General features: G+C 41.2%; 1 protein-coding gene across 2 annotated transcripts in view; it reads left to right on the forward strand.

The window, feature by feature from the left end:
- SLC39A11 (solute carrier family 39 member 11) overlaps positions 1–12,086 on the forward strand; it is a 366,224-nt gene extending 354,138 nt beyond the window's left edge. For both annotated transcript variants that reach the window (XM_070740259.1, XM_070740260.1), the window contains exons 8-10: positions 3,914–4,012; positions 6,400–6,558; positions 10,557–12,086. In XM_070740259.1, coding sequence (XP_070596360.1) covers positions 3,914–4,012; positions 6,400–6,558; positions 10,557–10,635 — 337 coding nt within the window. In that variant the 3' untranslated portion in view covers positions 10,636–12,086. The remainder of the gene's footprint in view (positions 1–3,913; positions 4,013–6,399; positions 6,559–10,556) is intronic.
- Positions 12,087–17,968: the final 5,882 nt, after the last annotated feature.

Consider the following 17,968-nt stretch of genomic DNA (forward strand, 5'->3'; position numbering starts at 1 on the left):
AAAGAACAGAGTGGGCAGAAGGAAGAAGCCCTGCTGTTTTTCAACTCCATATTTCAGAGGGGAAATCTTCCCCCTAGGGTGGATTGCTAAAGCCACCAACGATGGAGACAATTGCTCCTGGTGCTTGCTGGAAGCTGCCTAGTGATTAATCAAGCTACTGCACAACCCCAAAGATATATAAGTGGATCTATTTTGTAGCCGTAGGTGGCATTTCTTTTCAATCAGCACATCATACAAAGCGCTACCCTTTTGTCCACTCCTGGGCTCTGTTGATGTGTCAGAGACTGCCACAGAGCTCAAGTGTTCCATTAGTTTTCCCATTCACAATTCCCTGAAGAACAGGAAAAAGCATGTCCTTTATATAACACAGCTGCCTGCACACACACACACACAAGCTCAGTAAAATCTGCTAATGTTTCCTTTCTGTAGATGCTACTGCTGTAGATGCTACTGCTACAGCATCTTTTGCTGTAGATGCTACTGCTATAGCATCTCCTGCTGTAGATGCTACTGCTATAGCATCTCCTGCTGTAGATGCTACTGCTACAGCATCTTTTGCTGTAGATGCTACTGCTATAGCATCTCCTGCTGTAGATGCTACTGCTACAGCATCTTTTGCTGTAGATGCTACTGCTATAGCATCTCCTGCTGTAGATGCTACTGCTACAGCATCTTTTGCTGTAGATGCTACTGCTGTAGATGCTACTGCTACAGCATCTTTTGCTGTAGATGCTACTGCTGTAGATGCTACTGCTACAGCATCTTTTGCTGTAGATGCTACTGCTATAGCATCTCCTGCTGTAGATGCTACTGCTAAGTGTGATTGAAAACCTTACTGGCCTGCTCTTTTAATTCAAGAAGAGCTCTTTGCCATATCCCAAATAATATACGTATTGTTACAGAACTGGTCGTCCAGTCAGGAGAACAGGACAGGTCTATACAGGCAGAGGTTGTACATGTATACTGCACAGAGGATACCTTTAGGGAAGGCAGCTTTCAACATTGTCGTAGGTGTAACCTGGTTGGGTTCTGAATGGCGCTTGGCTTAGGTTACCTGGATTGAAATGATACTGTAAGTGTGTGTGTGTGGCATAAGAGGGGTTACTATAGGGCATGACTGAGTCTTGTAGGTAGAGCCTTGGAGAGAACAGAAAGGTTTGCTCCACTCTCATCGGAAACCTGCCCTCTGGTGTTGTTAATCCTTCATGCTTCAGAGCAGCAAATTCCGCCATCAAACAGAGAAACCCAAGAAGAGGAGCTTAAGTTTCCTTCAAAATTCCATTTTAGGAAAATTTTGCAGGCAGGCATCCCACCGTAGAGCAAGTGGCCCCAGTTTCATAAGCATTCATTCAGCAGCATCCCTGCCAAGCACGTAATGTAACAGGCACTGTTTTTCTCCTATACCCACCGATGCTGGAATGGAACGAAACTCAAACATTTGCTGGTAAAGCTCACTTCTTATTAATACACCCTTCTGTTCTATGAGAACAATCAGGCTGATTCACTCAACATTTTGTCTGTAACCTTTCAGAATTTAGTTACTTTTAATCCCCTGACTCTTTCTTGGAAAGTACCTATACGGAAGTAACATTTTATTATTCCAAGTACAATCATTTTCTTTCCAAGAGTTGGTTTTTAAAATATATCTTGTTACAGTTTTAGAAGCAAAAAAAAAAAAGTGATAAAAAATCGATTGTGAAGGGTATGGAGAAATAATCACAGTTAAACCATAAACAACACGATAGCATTATTTTGCAGGATTGTTGTGTTATAAGACAATACTTGTCTCCAGATTGCATATTAATATTTGTAGAGATATGACTGAGCAATCTATTCTTAGTTCTGCTCTTCCTCCCTGAGTGACCCATCTGTTCGCCTGCTATTATTATTGGTAGCCCATTCTTGGCTTCCTTTAAAAAAAAACACACACAACATGTTTAGATGCAAGCTGTATCTTGTAATGGAAACTTGGCTGCCAAAACTGAGCTCCTCTGAAGAATAGAGGCAGTGAAAAGTGTACAAGGCACTACTGGTGACGGAAAGCAAAGGCAGGTACATTTTATGTGCATAAAGCTCTTTACAATTCTTTGTTCATTTATCCTTTCAGTAAGCCAGTAACATAGATTCTGCAGAGATTGTGACTTGCTCAAGCCCACCCAGTGAGTTTTGTGGTTGGAAAGAGATTACAATCTAGATTTCTCACATTAAAATTCAATATTGTGTCTACATAACCACATTGCTCTCTTCTTACCTCTTCAGATGCAACTTGCTCAAATTCAAAGCTACATGTCTACTTTAAGGACAATTAAATCTTGGCGGTTTGACATTCCTAGAAAAATTATGTTTCTACTCATCGGCAGTTAAGCACTGAATAGATGAACTGTTAGATCCTTACTTGTTAACATTGGTCAGCTGCCTTTTTAAAAAAGAAAGCTTTTTGTATATTGTAGCCATTAGATTTTCCTTTTGATAAAGGCATATGTATACATTCTGTTTTCAGATATCCTAGCAGTACCATGAATACTTTTCTTACTTTCTGAGTGTACCCATATTATCTTCTACCTTTTAAGAATACAAAGAATATTTATTATTTAATTGGATTTATATACTGCCCCCTTCGATGACTCGGGGTGGCTTATAACACAAATACTGTATTCTATATTAGACTGATGTGCATGCTTTATTCCAATCTAAGAACTCAAATTTGCATTGAATGAAAAGGGATATTCAACCTAGACATCGGATTTTAGAAATTGCAGACTGACATGCAGTCAACTTAATTTTGTCTTAACAAAGACAAAACAATCCCCTCACCAACCAGCAATTATCTAGACAATATACTGTATATACAAAAAACCATATTACAGAAGGTTGCATACAGAAAGTCATGCGAAGGGGCAATTGTGACCAAAACTACTTTTATTCTATTTTTGTTTGAATAAAGTAATATGTAAAGCTGTGTTCTAAGGCAGGAATGGAAAACCTTCAACCTTAATCTAGCTACAAAGCCTTGAATCCCTCCCTTTCAAGATTCTCCCTCCTTTTGATCACAAGTAGTCAATCAAACTAGCTGAGCTGCTAATGTTTTCTCTTTGAAGAAAAAAACCTCATGCAACCAAAGTAGAGTTGAGCTATCTCAAGGGAGTTAGATACTTGATATCTGGACCTGTTGTAGCTTTGGGAATGATTGATGTGACTTGCTTGATCACAGAAAATTCTTCTGTTCTTAGGTGGTGTTTGGAAAGAGTTTATAATTCATATATGGACACTCATGAGTGTGATATGCTTTTTAAGAATGTAAGGAGCTCCAGATTCCTACAGTTTCATTCTTGCCTACCCTGTATCATTTTGTGATTCTCCACCTCTGAATGAATCTTACGAGGAATCTCTTGAAGTCTCCAGAATGGGACATGGTGTTGTTTATGTTTATGACTTAGCTCAAAATACACTTTTGGAGAAGAGAGCAAGGTTAATTTAAGCCTCAGTATCTTGGTATCTTATGCCCTGTGGGGGAAAAAATATACAGTGTACATTAGGCAACATTAGCCTCAGCACCTTTCTTAACATTTTACAATGTGGGGGTGTTTTCGGTGTGTGCTTCAGCTCTTTGGAATTCAATGGATAGCTATTTTAAGCTCTATTTTTTTTTTGACAGGTTTTCTCTCCACCCACTTCTATGTCTCTGCCTCCCAGAGGCATTGTTAAGTTGAGGAACACTTTGAAGATGAAAATCATGAGCTGGATGCCAAGCCTTAGTTATTACATTAGGCCTCAAGGGCTAAAAACATTGACATTAAAGAGATGTGTTTAATCATAAGGATTTCTTTTCCAGTAGAGGACGATCCTCGTAACTTTCCCCCATCCTTATACAAACCTCAGTGTTTTATAAATCTGTTTCATTTTATTCATGTAGGAATTTAGCCATTGGGATTGGCATTCAGAATTTTCCAGAAGGGCTGGCGGTCAGCCTTCCCTTGCATGGGGCTGGATTTTCAACATGGAGAGCCTTCTGGTAAGCAAGTCAGATTGTTACTGTGGTGTTTCTTTGTGTTTTCTTCACTATAACATTAACCCTCTAATGCAGTTCTTCTCAATTATTTTCTGTTATGCCCCCTTCCCCCCCCCCCCCAGGAAGAAGTAAATATTTCACACACACACCAACTCTCCACCGGGATGGTTGTTTGCAATATTCAGCATGTTTTTACTGAAAAACTCAAGCGGCTTATCAGCATGATTGGGACATAATGTGTTTAAGAGATGCCTTAATTTGTTTGGCTTCATGCTGTCCCCTGCCAACATTTTTAGACACAGTAAACATATTGGTCTTTCCTCATCTCCCACCGTAGTCACAGTGAAACCAAGCGCTACATATGCTTCATCATGTTTCCTGGTCTTAGCTTTTGAGAGACTTATGTTTGTCTCATTATCTCCACCTCTCTCCTCCTTTCTTTCCATCCCTGTTAAATATTTTTCCATGGTGTCACTTAACGGTTTGTTATCTGTACTTCATATCTCCTGTTTTGTGCTATTGTTTGGTGCAAAAAAACCCCTACTCCCTGCAGCAAAAAAAGCACATCCCCCAGGGTCACATGCCCCTCCAACATTGTTCTGTGCCCTCCCAGGGGGGCCCGCCCCACTATTTGAGAAGCACTGCTCTAATGCTAGGGAAATGCTGCTATTTTTGTTGATAGTTCTCAAACTTTTTACTCAGTGAAATAATGTGGTCTCTGAAGAGCCTCTTGTGCAAATGGAGTTTTCCTGCCAAATATTTTGCAATTTTATTGAAGACATTGATCCTAGCTTTTCACCAAAATGAAGGATAAAGGACATCTGTATGTGGTGATCTGAACTTCAAAAAAACCCCAACAAAACAAAAGCCAATAGCAGTACAATCTTATTTCTGTGATGTTCCATGTAAAAGGAATCATTTTTCTAGTTGCTTCACCATTGCCTAAACTGGGTAAATAGTACAATTGAGGGAGAATTTGACAATTTTTTCAGAGTTTGCTGCCTACATATGAAATTAACTGCTGGGTCACACTGGGCTTCATTTTTTACTGTCAACTGATCCAGATCCAGATCCAGAATGGAGCTTTTCAGCTTCTACCATTTGCCGTGCCTGTTTCTCATCCAGGGTTTCGCCTCTGTGTTATTATCCCAAAACCTTCTCCTCGGCTGGCCCTCCCCCATCCTTTAGCCCTGGCACACAGGCCACAGCCCCTCCGTCCAAGTCCTTTTGCCGCAGCCCATTAGTTGAAGCACAGTTTGTGTCAGGCATTTGGCCACTTGGGACAGTCTGCAGCCAGCCAATCGGCGAGGAGGGGTCAAGGACTTTGGATGAGGTGATGCTTTTGTCATCTATCAACTGTACTTCGTGGAAGTATTGGTGTCAGGCGTTTGGCTTGGGAACTGTCCCGGGCAGCCAAATGGCCAATGCAAACTGTCCTGAGAGCATCTGCACCAAGACAAATTCCTTGTGTGTCCAATCACACTTGGCCAATAAAATTCTATTCTATTCTATTCCTTCCATGAATGGGCCATGGTGAAAAGACTGGCATCGAGAGGATCTTCACATGAGCCCTCAGATGTAGATTCTTCAAAGCATTAGAATGTGGACATTAGGATCAGTGTTGAAAATTGAGTATATTTTGAACTATAACTCCAACAATTCACTGGTATTAACTATGCTGATTAGTGCTATTTTAGAAAATCCAAAAGATTTTTCCCCCTTCCAGTTTTATCTAATAGCATTGATTTGAAATTTAAAAAAATAATAAATAAACTTGAATTGTAATAACTGCAACAACCACACATTCTCCAAAGCCCTCAAATTGCTCTTCTATATACTTGCTAACATGTATGCCTGCTATACTATTCACAAACCTTCTGGTGAAGAGGTTCAATGTCACCAATTGAATGCCCTCTAAATGTGTTAGGCCAATTGCATAAAAGTATGCAGAGAAGATGATGGTCCTCACTTGGGATTTTTAGATCTCTTAAGAGACGTGGAGTCTTTAACCTCCTGGAAGAAACAAAGTGGATCGGGCAAAATAAAAATGTTCCATGCTAAGATAGGAGAGAGAGAAAGGAACAGAGAGGAGGTGGCTGATGTTCTCCTCTTTCCTCCAGAGCTTTTGGTCACTTCTCCATTGAAAGGAGGGATGATCTCCTAGATGTTTGCTCAAGAATGACTTGGAAAAGCTTCTGCTTGGTTCTCAAAGGCTGATAGACATCCCTGATCCCTGGGCAGAACTTGGCAGAGAGGAGGGAAAGAGCTGATCTTATATTGACTTTGAGTTCTCCAAAGGGTGGCAGCTGAAGAGGAAAACAATCCAATGTATGTAGAATGAAAGAGATCCTCTGTTTCTTGAGTGACATTTTGCTCTGCTTGCTTTACAGGTACGGGCAGTTAAGTGGCATGGTGGAGCCCCTAGCTGGCATCTTTGGTGCTTTTGCCATAGTGCTAGCAGAGCCCCTCCTGCCATATGCTTTGGCTTTTGCTGCTGGAGCAATGGTGTATGTAGTGATGGATGACATCATCCCAGAAGCACAGATGAGGTGAGGACCCGGTTCATTTGCATCTGATCAACTTTAAAATCCTAGAAGTACAATGCAATCTAAACCCTTTAATTGAATATTTTTTTTCTTAGATTAGTAAATAATCATTAATAATTACTGTTGGATTCAGTAAGCAATTAGTAGTAATCAACTTAATAATTAGTAATAATTGGTACTACTAATTATTAATTGGTAATTATCTACTTAGTAATAATCTACTTAATAATTAGTGACAGTACTGCTAAACAGTAAGTAATAATCTACTTCATACTAATTTCCTCTTTGTTGACCTGGATTTTTGACCCTCTGCATTATTTTATTTATTTATTTATTTTATTATATTTATAGGCTACTCAGAGCGGCTTACCAGAGTAACAAAAGACAAAGTAAAAATAGAATACAATTAAAACATTAGAAAAAACATTAGAAAGACTAGATAAAACCCAATATAAAAAACAATCAATCATCCCTCATTCATACAGAGTGGATCTTCTCCGGGTCCCGTCAACTAAGCAATGTTGCCTGGCGGGACCTAGGGGAAGAGCCTTCTCTCTGGAACCAAGTCCCCCCAGAGATTAGAACTGCCCCCACCCTCCTTGCCTTTCGTAAACAACTTAAAACCCACCTCTGCCGCCAGGCATGGGGGAATTGAGATCCTCTTTCCCCCTAGGCCTTTACAATTCTATCCATGGTATGTATGTATGTATGTTTGGTTTTTATATTAATGGATTTTTAATCATTTCTAATACCAAATTACTATTGTACACTGTTTTATTGTCGCTGTTAGCCGCCCCAAGTCTCCGGAGAGGGGCGGCGTACAAATCCAATAAATAAATAAATAAATAAATACTAATGGCCAGAGCGGAACTATTGCTTATGGTCCCCAGGCCCTCTGGTATAAATGTGTTTTTAGCACCTTTCAGAAGGCAAGGAGAGTGGGGGCAGTGCATATCTCCGGGGGGAGCTGGTTCCAGAGGATCAGGGCCACAACAGAGAAGGCTCTCCCCTGCGGACCTTCCAGTCAATATTGTTTGGCCAACAGGACCTGGAGGAGGCCAACTCTTTGCAACCTAACCAGTCACTGGGACATGTGAGGCAGAAGACAGTCCCGTAAATAATCTGGTCCCATGACATGTAGGGCTTTATAGGTAATAACCAACACCTTGAATTGCGTTCAGAGACCGATCGTCAGCCAGTGCAGTTCACTGACTAATTTGGGAATACCTAGGTATGCCCAACATGGCTCTCGCGGCTGCGTGCTGGACTAGTTGAAATCTCTAAACGTTCTTCAAGAGGAGCGCCAAGTAGAGAGATTTGCAGTAATTGAGTCTAGAGGTAATGAGGTAGTGAGTGACTATGAGAAGAGACTCACTGTCCAAATAGGCCTGCAAATGGCACACCCGGTGAACCTGTTTAAAAGCCCCCCTAGCCACAGCCGAGAGATGTTGCTCTAGCCTCAGCTGTGGATCTAGGAGGACTCCCAAGTTGCAGACCCTCTCTGATTCTCCCCCACCGCCCCACAGGGATGGATGGACAGATGGGCTTGTCCGTGGGAGGCAGGACCCACAACCACTTAGTCTTGTCAGGGTAGAGCCTGAACCTGTTGATGCCCATCCAGACCCTCACAGTCTCCAGGCACCAGCATATCACTTCAACTGCTTCACTGTATAGTCACGGGGTGGAAACGTACAGCTGAGTGTCATCAGCGTACTGATGGAAACTCACCCCGTGCCAATGGATGATCTGACCCAGCGGTTTCATGTAGATATTAAACAGTATATCCAAAATACATCAGTGAAGCAGCTAGGAGCAGCAATTAACTGAAAATAAAATCACAAGTTTCATTAGTTTGATGATCAACTTCATCAGCACTTGACTAGAGCCAACTAAAAAAATAATCAGAAATTACATTCTGTCTTCAGAAGACTATTTTGGAACGACACACAATTGTTTGTTTTCTGCAGTGGTGAAGGGAAACAACCAGAGCAGGGGTGTGTTCCTCCCAGTTTGGACCAGATCGCCCGAACTGGTGGTGACCTGCTGGTGATGTCATGGATCTGGTTCAGTTGGTGACGGTCCACGATCGATGGCATCTTTGGGGGGGATTTTTCCCCCAATTTTTTCCGTTTGCATGGCTTCTCCTCTTTCACTGCTTAACTTCTTGACTTAAAAAGAATCCAACCTTTATATTGAGAATTTTCTGAGGTGACAGTTTAGACATGAATACTACATGTCAGGTAAAGTTCCTACTAGAAAATCATAGGCTTTGCAGTACTATATCAATGATAGAACCCAATAATTTAATTTCACAGATAACTGTGAACCTAATAATTACACAGGTAGCCATGCGCATGTTCAGTTTTGTATTTATTCTGGTATAGTAACAAAATTGATATTGGGTATTGTTGTGAGTGGTCCACCTCCGGCTCAGCTGGTCACGGATTTCAAGGACCAGGAGATGGATGAGTAGTGGCATCGCAGGCCAGTGTTCTTGTCACCCGAGTCTGAGAGTAAGAGTGAAGAGGAGTTGGAGATTGGGGAACCACCAGAGACTATAAAATTATGATATTGTCTGACTCAGACGACGATGGGGAATTTGAGGATCAAGACTCCCTATTAGATGCAAGGGTAAGGAGAATGAAATCTAGGCATGAATATCTTACAAGAAGGGGTTCTTGGCATTAAATAGATCTGTGGGACATTTAACATATCTTGGCACTATATAAGGACAGGCAGATGGGAAAGGGGTGTGGCAAACAACGTTCTCCATCATGGAGGAAGGTGCCTCGGATCTGAGAGACTTCTGCTTCCATGGACTTCGATTTCTGACTGTTGCATGAGCTGTTAAATTCCCTGGACTGTGAGTGTAGTATAATTACCAGAGACACATCTGTAGCGGAGATGTATGACTCTATCTGGCTTGCATCCCAGACTTTCCTTATCTCCTGCTAATTAGAGAAATGTGGCCAGCATGAAATTCCTTAGGTTAACCTTTGTATTGCAGAAATTATTTTACTAATAGACTTTGCCTGTGGGTACTTTTGAAACAACATGTGTGGGTCTTTATTTCTGATAATTGATCCGGCCAGACAGAGCAGGTATTATGGTATCAGTACTCCAATATCAACAAATACTGTATTCAAGAATCACTTCATAGAAGCAAAGAAAATGTGTGTGTGCTTGAATCAAGATGGAATGAAGTAAGCAGGAAACAGTACCGTATTTTTTGGAGTATAAGACGCAGCAGAGTATAAGACATGCCTTACTTTTTGTGGAGGAAAATAGGGAAAAGAATCTGCTTACCAGATATTCATCTGGCTAGCATCCTTAGTCTGGTCAGCTTCAGCACATTATTTTATCCCCTGATTAGGGCTTTAAAAAAACTTTATTTGGAGAGAGTAACAATGAAAAAAAACTGGGAACATTGTTAGCACCTGGTTAGGGCTGGAAAGAAACTTATTCTGAGCAAGTTAGAGCAATAAAAAAAACCTGCAAAGATTTAGGGCTTGGAAAACATTCTTCACAGAGAGAAAGAGTTAAAGAGCCTGAAGGTAAGAGCTGGGAAGATCATTAGCAGCTAGTTAGGGCTGGGGGGGGGGGAGAGAGCTACATTCAGAGTATGAGACGCACCCAAATTATCAGCCTCTTTTAGAGAGGAAAATGGTGCATTTTATACTCTAATAAATATAGTAATTTATTACTCCAGCCAAGGTCCCAAATTAGTATAAGTCTGTATGGTAGATATACTGTGGTGAAACATACGAAACGCATTGGTGTCCTGAAAACTTTGAGAGCTAAATATTTAAGAATCAATTTACTCCTTGCAATATGAACAGCTTGCACCGAAGGAAAGGTAGAGGAGTTTTTAGAAGTAAGTTGAGCGCTTTTAGAAATCTTTTGGTTTCAAGAGGGGGATTTTTTCTTAAGTCTTGCAAATTCTAAAAACGTCATTCCTAGCAAGCAAATAAACTGTTATTGCCTTTTCTTTTTCTTTTTAGTGGCAATGGAAAGCTGGCTTCCTGGACAGCCATCTTAGGATTTGTGGTTATGATGTCCCTGGATGTAGGACTTGGATAATAAAGTGCCTTTTCTCAAACTGACCTTCAAAATGCATCAAAAAGGGAAATATTGCACAGTAGAAATTGCAACTGGATTATTGTATTTTATATTATTGTGCAGAACTGAGCTGGTATTGATTTAATTATTTTGATTTCTAAAACTTATCATAATATATATGGAGTTGATCTTGGGAAGCAGGATTTTTTTTCTTTTGTCCCTAATTAGCTCTCTTTCTTCAAGGCTGTTGGTTATGAACGGTAATCATGAGTTTTCAAGAGTTTTTGTTAAAATTATTTTCAATGTGAGGCAGGTTTCTATAAGTGTAACTGTCCAGCGTGGTCTATAATTGATGGTCTTTGCTGTATGTATTGTGTTGCACAGAACAGAGTTGGGCAGCCTCAGAGATCTTTAAGGCTTATAGTCTTCCATTGACACACAGTGACCAACAACACAGTTGTGTTGAGTTTTTTCTTCAGGGATTTGGAAATACTTACTTTTATAAGTTGCTGAAATAAATAGTATCTTTAAAAAAAATAATCAAGAGCATCGATAAGATTTTAGGATATTTACATGGACAGCAAGGGTGAATTGCTAATGTGCCAATTCTCAGCAGTAAATCTGCAGGTGGATCAGGGCCTCTTGGCAATGTATTGTCATTGCAAGTAAGAAAAGGCAGTAGTGTTTTGTTTCATTGTTTAAACCACCACCACCACCACCAACAACAACAATAATAATAAATCTGTTCTAAACATTTTACATTTTTCCACGAAATGCATCTTGTGTTTTAGAAAAAATGTATTGAGGAATTGCACTGTCTTTCTGATGATATAAAGATGGCATGACTCAACAAAGGTTAATGTAAACAAATCACTTTACTAACAATCTGACACATCTATGGTAAGCGTGTGTGCTTGTGTAAGAAAATAATATCCATGAGGCCGTATACTCAGAATACATCTGAAGGGCTAAACAATTTTACAGATCCAGCAAGAGAACTTAGTATATATATGGAATGTACTTTTGACTCAGGGCTATTTGTTTTACATCTCCAGTATTTATTCTTCCAAATGAAACCTTGAGAATTGTGCTTGAAATCTCTTTTCCCAGATGTTACAGTGGGGTTCATGCAAATGGATAAATACTGCCAATAGTAGCCCCATTCCTAGCATATACTGTAGTGGTGATCAGTTAGCTTTTTCTGATAACTCTTAGTGTTCCAGGGGAGATGGAATACAAGAATACAAGATGATCGAATTCAGACCTAAGTGCACATTGTAGAGTAAAGCTTTTTTAAGAGCCATGCAACTTCCATTAACTAGCAAGGATTCATGAATGAAATTAAATTATATAAGGTTGTTTCTTCATTTTCAGGAAAGGGTTTGTTACTGCGCACAAAGAACAATACAGAATGATGATTGTAATTGTCTTTTTTAAAAAATAAATCTGAATAAAAAGGGATCAATAATGTACGTTGGTGTTAACGGGCCAATTCTTTATTCTTCTATTTCCATCCCACTTACCTTTTCCCCCCTGACTTACCAGGCTCTTTAGCAACCTTTTAGCTAGTGGTCCTGTCATGGTTGTTTTGCACAGCTTCATTAATACAGAAGGCTTTCTGGGACTGTTGAAAAGTTATAGATAGAGAAATGCTTAGGGCAGTGTTTTTCAATCTTTTTTCTTCAGGGGAACCCTTCGGTGTCGTCAGATTACTGGCGGAACCTGTACCGTGTACTCAGTACTATTTATGTCCCTTCAAGGCGAGCCTTGAACATTAAGGAGGGAATTTAATTAGCAAAAGAAAATGTAACTGGATGACAAAATTAGAAAAAAAACTATTGCAACTTTTTTGATGATTGATATTAGTTACTAACAAAATGCTGCATTTTATTCATGGAAAATTAGATGGTACGCTGTATTGTTTGAATGTATGTTGAGAGAAAAATAAAAAAAAATCCCTCCCCCAAAGAAGTCCTTCCTTCCTTCCTCCCTCCCTCCCTCCCTCTCCACTTCTCTCTTTCCCTCCCTCTTTTTCCCCTTTCTTTCTTTCTCTCCACTTCTCTCTCTAGTGAGTGGAGGATCAGCAGGGGTGGACATGGTTCAGAGAGCTGGAGCAGCTGGGTGGCACAGGGCTCTGACCCACGGGGGTTTCTCCCCGCCTGACAGCCTGGTTGCTGGTTGCAGCTGTCGGGCGTGGAGAAACGACATTTGAAAACACTGTGCAGGGGTTCATTTTTCCCTTAGAGGGAACAATGTTCCCGAATAAGCATTCTGGGAGGAGGCGGAGGCAAAAGCGGAATAAGGTAGAGGGGGCAGCGAGGGCTGCTGCTGCTCCTGGTCGTTTCCCCCCCCCCCTCATTAAGTCGCAGAACCCCTGGCTGGCCCTTGCGGAACCCTTGGTTTCTGCGGAACCCTGGTTGAAAAACACTGACTTAGGGGTTTCTAAATAAAGTAATTCCTAAAAGGCTGGGAGGTCATCGAATGATATGGTAATATCTGGAAGATGGTGGAAGAACTCTGGATGATAAACCCACCCACCCCATTTCTTCTTGGGATTTTGGAGGAATTAAAGATAAAAGTGAGAAAGGAAGTTTTATGGAACCACTTTCCTTCTATTCACAACCTTGAAATTTGACCATTTTGCTATGGAATTTTGAGCTCATGATCTGGTACTAATTGCCTGGATATGTTACAGATTAATGAAATGGTCTTCGTAGACTTCCAGCAGATCTCAGTTAATAATGCGTTTGAATGGGGTGACATGTTCTCCGAACCCTGGCGCTTAAAACCAGAGATAAAATCAGGAGAAATCCTTGCTTGCTGACTACCTTGTACTTTACTACTAGAAGGTCTGGATGTGCCTGAAGAACTAGAGATGAAAAGAAGGAGATTTGCTCTACAACAGTGTTTCCCAACCTTGGCAACTTGAAGATATCTGGACTTCAACTCCCAGAATTCCCCAGCCAACATTTGCTGGCTGGGGAATTCTGGGAGTTGAAGTCCAAATATCTTCAAGTTGCCAAGGTTGGGAATCACTGCTGTAGAAGCAACATAGGGAGTAACTTTTAGCCCTGCATCCATAAACCAACATTCCATCCTGCTTCTTGGTTAAACAAATCTGGTCAGAAATAAGCAAAGAAGAGGGTTGCAGCCAGCCTGTTGAAGTGCCTTTCCACACGGTTTCCTGTCCTCTTTGCTCTCTTCTTTATGCTGAGTCAGCAACGAAGTCTATCAGGACCAGCAAACTCCGGTCTGCTTTTACCTGCACGGCTCTCCCTGGGCTGAGGTGGAACTTCTTCCTCAAGGGATCTCATGCGGCTACTTGATGTTTACTCATAAGGCAGGGGGGAGGGGTTGGGTTGGTGGAGGAAAGGTGCAGCACAGTGTGGTTGTGGTTTCTAGGGAGGAGGCAGGAACAAGAATAGCCAAAGAGAGCTTTGCACGCAACTAAACAATAATCTTATTATTATAACCGATGCTGTAAAACAGCACAAAACTGACAAGGGCGCTCTTCATGCTGAAGCTGGAGGAGATGGCTGTACCTGAGTCACTGCTCGTAAAAGGAGCCTGATTTCACCTGCTAACCCAATCTGTTCCTGGGGGTGGAACCCAGAGACAAAATGCTTTCTGTTCATAGTTGCTGGGGGTTTTAAGTTGCTCTTTGTTAGGTGCTTGGCACCAGGGTAGCAATTAAAAGTGAGACACGCAGAGGCGTCTGTCTCCCAAGTCAAGGGCAAAGGTTCTCTCGATTGCAGTATTCCTAGGTCTGTCTCCTTTATGTGATTATAATTAATAATAGCGGATTTTGCCCAGGCAATATTGAAGTCTGTCCAATGCAAACTTAAAAGTGGCGTCAGGCAACGGGAAAAGGACAGCGATTCATTTAGAGTAGAGGTGCAAACTCTCGGTGGCCAACACTTGAAATAGGAAGGGGTGGGGTGTCCCTCAGTGTCACCAAGTGAGACAAATTGGGGAGAAGTAGGGAGGGATTTTGCTTGTTCGATTGCAGTATGCCTGTTTTAAGGCTGGACCCTGAAATAATAAGAAACTGCACTGTGAACTTTTAAGTAATAATGATTGGAAGGAACTTGGCCACAAAAAGGGAATCTGAGTTGCATTTTGCCCTGGAGCCACAGGCTAATCACCCCAGTAAATGAATGGAAGGATTTTATAATTTGTATATACTTTCAGAAAGATCCAGTGTATAGTTTGTTTTCAGTGGGTTGGCAGTGATACTGGAGGATTTTTTGCTGCCATTAATTGCATCTGTTAGGCAGAGAGTCTATGTAGGGGTAAGGGAAGAATGAAAAAAGATGACTGCAACTGCACAACCATAGAAACATAGAAACATAGAAGATTGACGGCAGAAAAAGACCTCATGGTCCATCTGGTCTGCCCTTATACTATTTCCTGTATTTTATCTTAGGATGGATATATGTTTATCCCAGGCATGTTTAAATTCAGTTACTGTGGATTTACCAACCACGTCTGCTGGAAGTTTGTTCCAAGGATCTACTACTCTTCTAAGGATCTACTAACCAAATAAATAGAATTATAATAGAATAGAATAGAATTAGAATTAGAATTCTTTATTGGCCAAGTGTGATTGGACACACAAGGAATTGGTGCATATGCTCTCGGTGAACATAAAAGATATATTTGTCAAGTACATACAAAGGGTTGTATTTATTTTGAGTAATTGTACAATCACCTTGACATTTTAAAACCCCATCCCCACCCTTTAGATCATCCTGATTTAGCAATTTCCCCAAACGTGGCTATCCAAAGTTTTCCTGACTCTGGTGTGCAAAATTAATCTATGATCAAAATTGCTTCAGTTGCGTTGATGGTTGGCCCTGGTTAAATGCCTGTATATGTTCTGTCTGGGTCCCCCCAGACGCCAACACCAACCAAAAAGAGTATCCAGACACACTGGTAAAAAGCAAAGGCAGTTTATATACTGGAAAGCAAAACACAGGTAACAAAAACTGTTCTTACAGACAGGAACACTATGAAGCTTCACAGAGGTTTCACGAAGGCCAGGCAATACAACAGGATTCTTGCTGGCAAAAACAACACTGGAGAGAATAAAACCCACGCCTCCCCCAAGTCTTCCGGACTTCTAGGCCACAAGCCAAGATCAGAGACACCAAGAATCGAAGCAAAGTCACGGGACTCCCAGTTGATAACTCTCCACAAGACTGTAAGGGCGGGCCTGCCTTTTCAACCCTGCTAAGGAGAACCACACCCAAACCCAGCTGTTGCCAATTCAGGGATGGGAATACCTTTCTAATTGGCCCCTTCTTTGAGCTGCACGTCTCTGCCTCATGTCTATTATAGCCTGTGCGTCTTCATCCAATGAATCCAGGCTACTAGCTGGGGAGAGGGCCCCCCCGGGGGTCTCAGGCTGCTCTCCCTCCTCTTCCTGACGTTCCTCTCCCCCATCTGCCTGGTCCTCCCCCTCCTGTTCACTATCCTCCTCCTCTGGGCATGGATCCGGCAGAGCTCCAGCCGGTCCCTGAGGAGCCTCAGGCTGAATCACAACAGTATATGACACTGTAACACCTTTTCTGACACAAAGACCCATACTTTCTATTTCCACTGATATGATTCACAAGATGCCATTTGATAAAGAAGCTTATTCAAATATAATCATATCCAAGGAGAACTTTGAGCCTTGGATATGCAAAACCCTTTTAAAACTTTTTGCAGATTCCCATCAATAATTCTTGTAGTTATCATGCGTGAGACAACTTCTGGTCCACTACAGACCAGAAGTGTTCTGTTATTTTGCTTCATGTCCAGAGAGACCATGACTTTGCAATCCTGACAGGAGAAAATACAGGGGTCTGAGGAGAGAATGAGAGAGCAAATATAGCACCTTTTCCACTTTCCTAATTGTTTTACTTTACTGTTCATTGCCATTTGCCTTATGTATGGCAATTTTAAACAGTTTTCTTTTTACTCCATATTTCATTTAACTTTGATTTACTTGTAAGAGAGGCATTTGTTTTCCCTCCAGTGATGACTTTTTCAATAAAGCAGAAGTCAAAGATAACTTTTCAGGGACTACTCAAAGCCCTCCAGTGAAGTCTCACGGCTATTTCAAACATCAGCAAAGTGAGAGAGGGGAGCTATGGAGTTGGACACCTGCTAGTTTTTGTGTAGGAGGAGAACATCAGAGGTTTCAACCCCTGGCACAGTTCATGCCCTCTGATGTGAAACCAGGGACTTCAGCATGACCCACAGCTACCAAGCAAACCGTACACTTAGCTAGCTGCTAAATAGGAGCTGCCATTGTTTTTTTTATTTCCATTCAATACATTTCATGAGTAGACTCAAAAACACTCATGAGTAGAGACAGCCATTTCCCTTCTATCTCCTTCCCATCCTTCCATTAATTTCTTTACTCCATTCCATTAAAGCAATGTTTCCCAACCTTGGCCAATTCACCTCAGAGAATTCTTCTCACTGGCCATGTTGGCTGTGGAATTCTGGGAATTGAAGTACAACATCTGAAAACTGGCATGGTTGGGAAACACTGCACTAACAACTAGACTTGCTCAGAAGGGTGGCTCCAGTCTGTCCTTTGATTTCTCACTCAATTTTCTCTTTTCTGCCTGTTGAAGAAACAATGCTTTCCACAATCATCTTTCTTCAGATTGATTGATTGATTGATTGATTGATTGATTTATTTATTTATTTATTTATTTATTTATTTATTTATTTATTTATTTATTTATTTATTAGATTTGTATGCCGCCCTTCTCCGCAGACTCGGGGCGGCTAACAACAGTAAAAAAACAACGTAAACAAATCTAATATTAAAAAAAAATTTAAAACCCCGATTTAAGAGATCAGTCATACATACAGTCATACCATACATAAATTATATAAGCCTAGGGGAAGGGGATATTTCAATTCCCCATGCCTGATGACAGAGGTGGGTTTTTAAGAGCTTACGAAAGGCAAGGAGGGTGGGGGCAACTCTGATATCTGGGGGGAGTTGGTTCCATAGGGTCGGGGCCGCCACAGAGAAGGCTCTTCCCCTGGGTCCTACCAAACAACATTGTTTAGTCGATGGGACCCGGAGAAGGCCAACTCTATGGGACCTAACTGGTCGCTGGGATTCGTGCGGCAGAAGGCGGTCCTGGAGATATTCTGGTCCGATGCCATGAAGGGCTTTATAGGTCATAACCAACACTGTGGATGCTATGGAACAGTTTCACTCTCCCAAAATTTCCTTGGATTAGAGAAGCCACATAGATCATAGACACAATATGACAGCAAGCATTGCAGCAGCTCAATTGGGTGTTCATCTATGGCTCCCTGTTATATGCTTTCCAATAATTTT

This window comes from Erythrolamprus reginae, chromosome 2 (assembly GCF_031021105.1).
Source record: "Erythrolamprus reginae isolate rEryReg1 chromosome 2, rEryReg1.hap1, whole genome shotgun sequence".
Classification (NCBI taxonomy): Eukaryota; Metazoa; Chordata; class Lepidosauria; order Squamata; family Dipsadidae; genus Erythrolamprus; species Erythrolamprus reginae.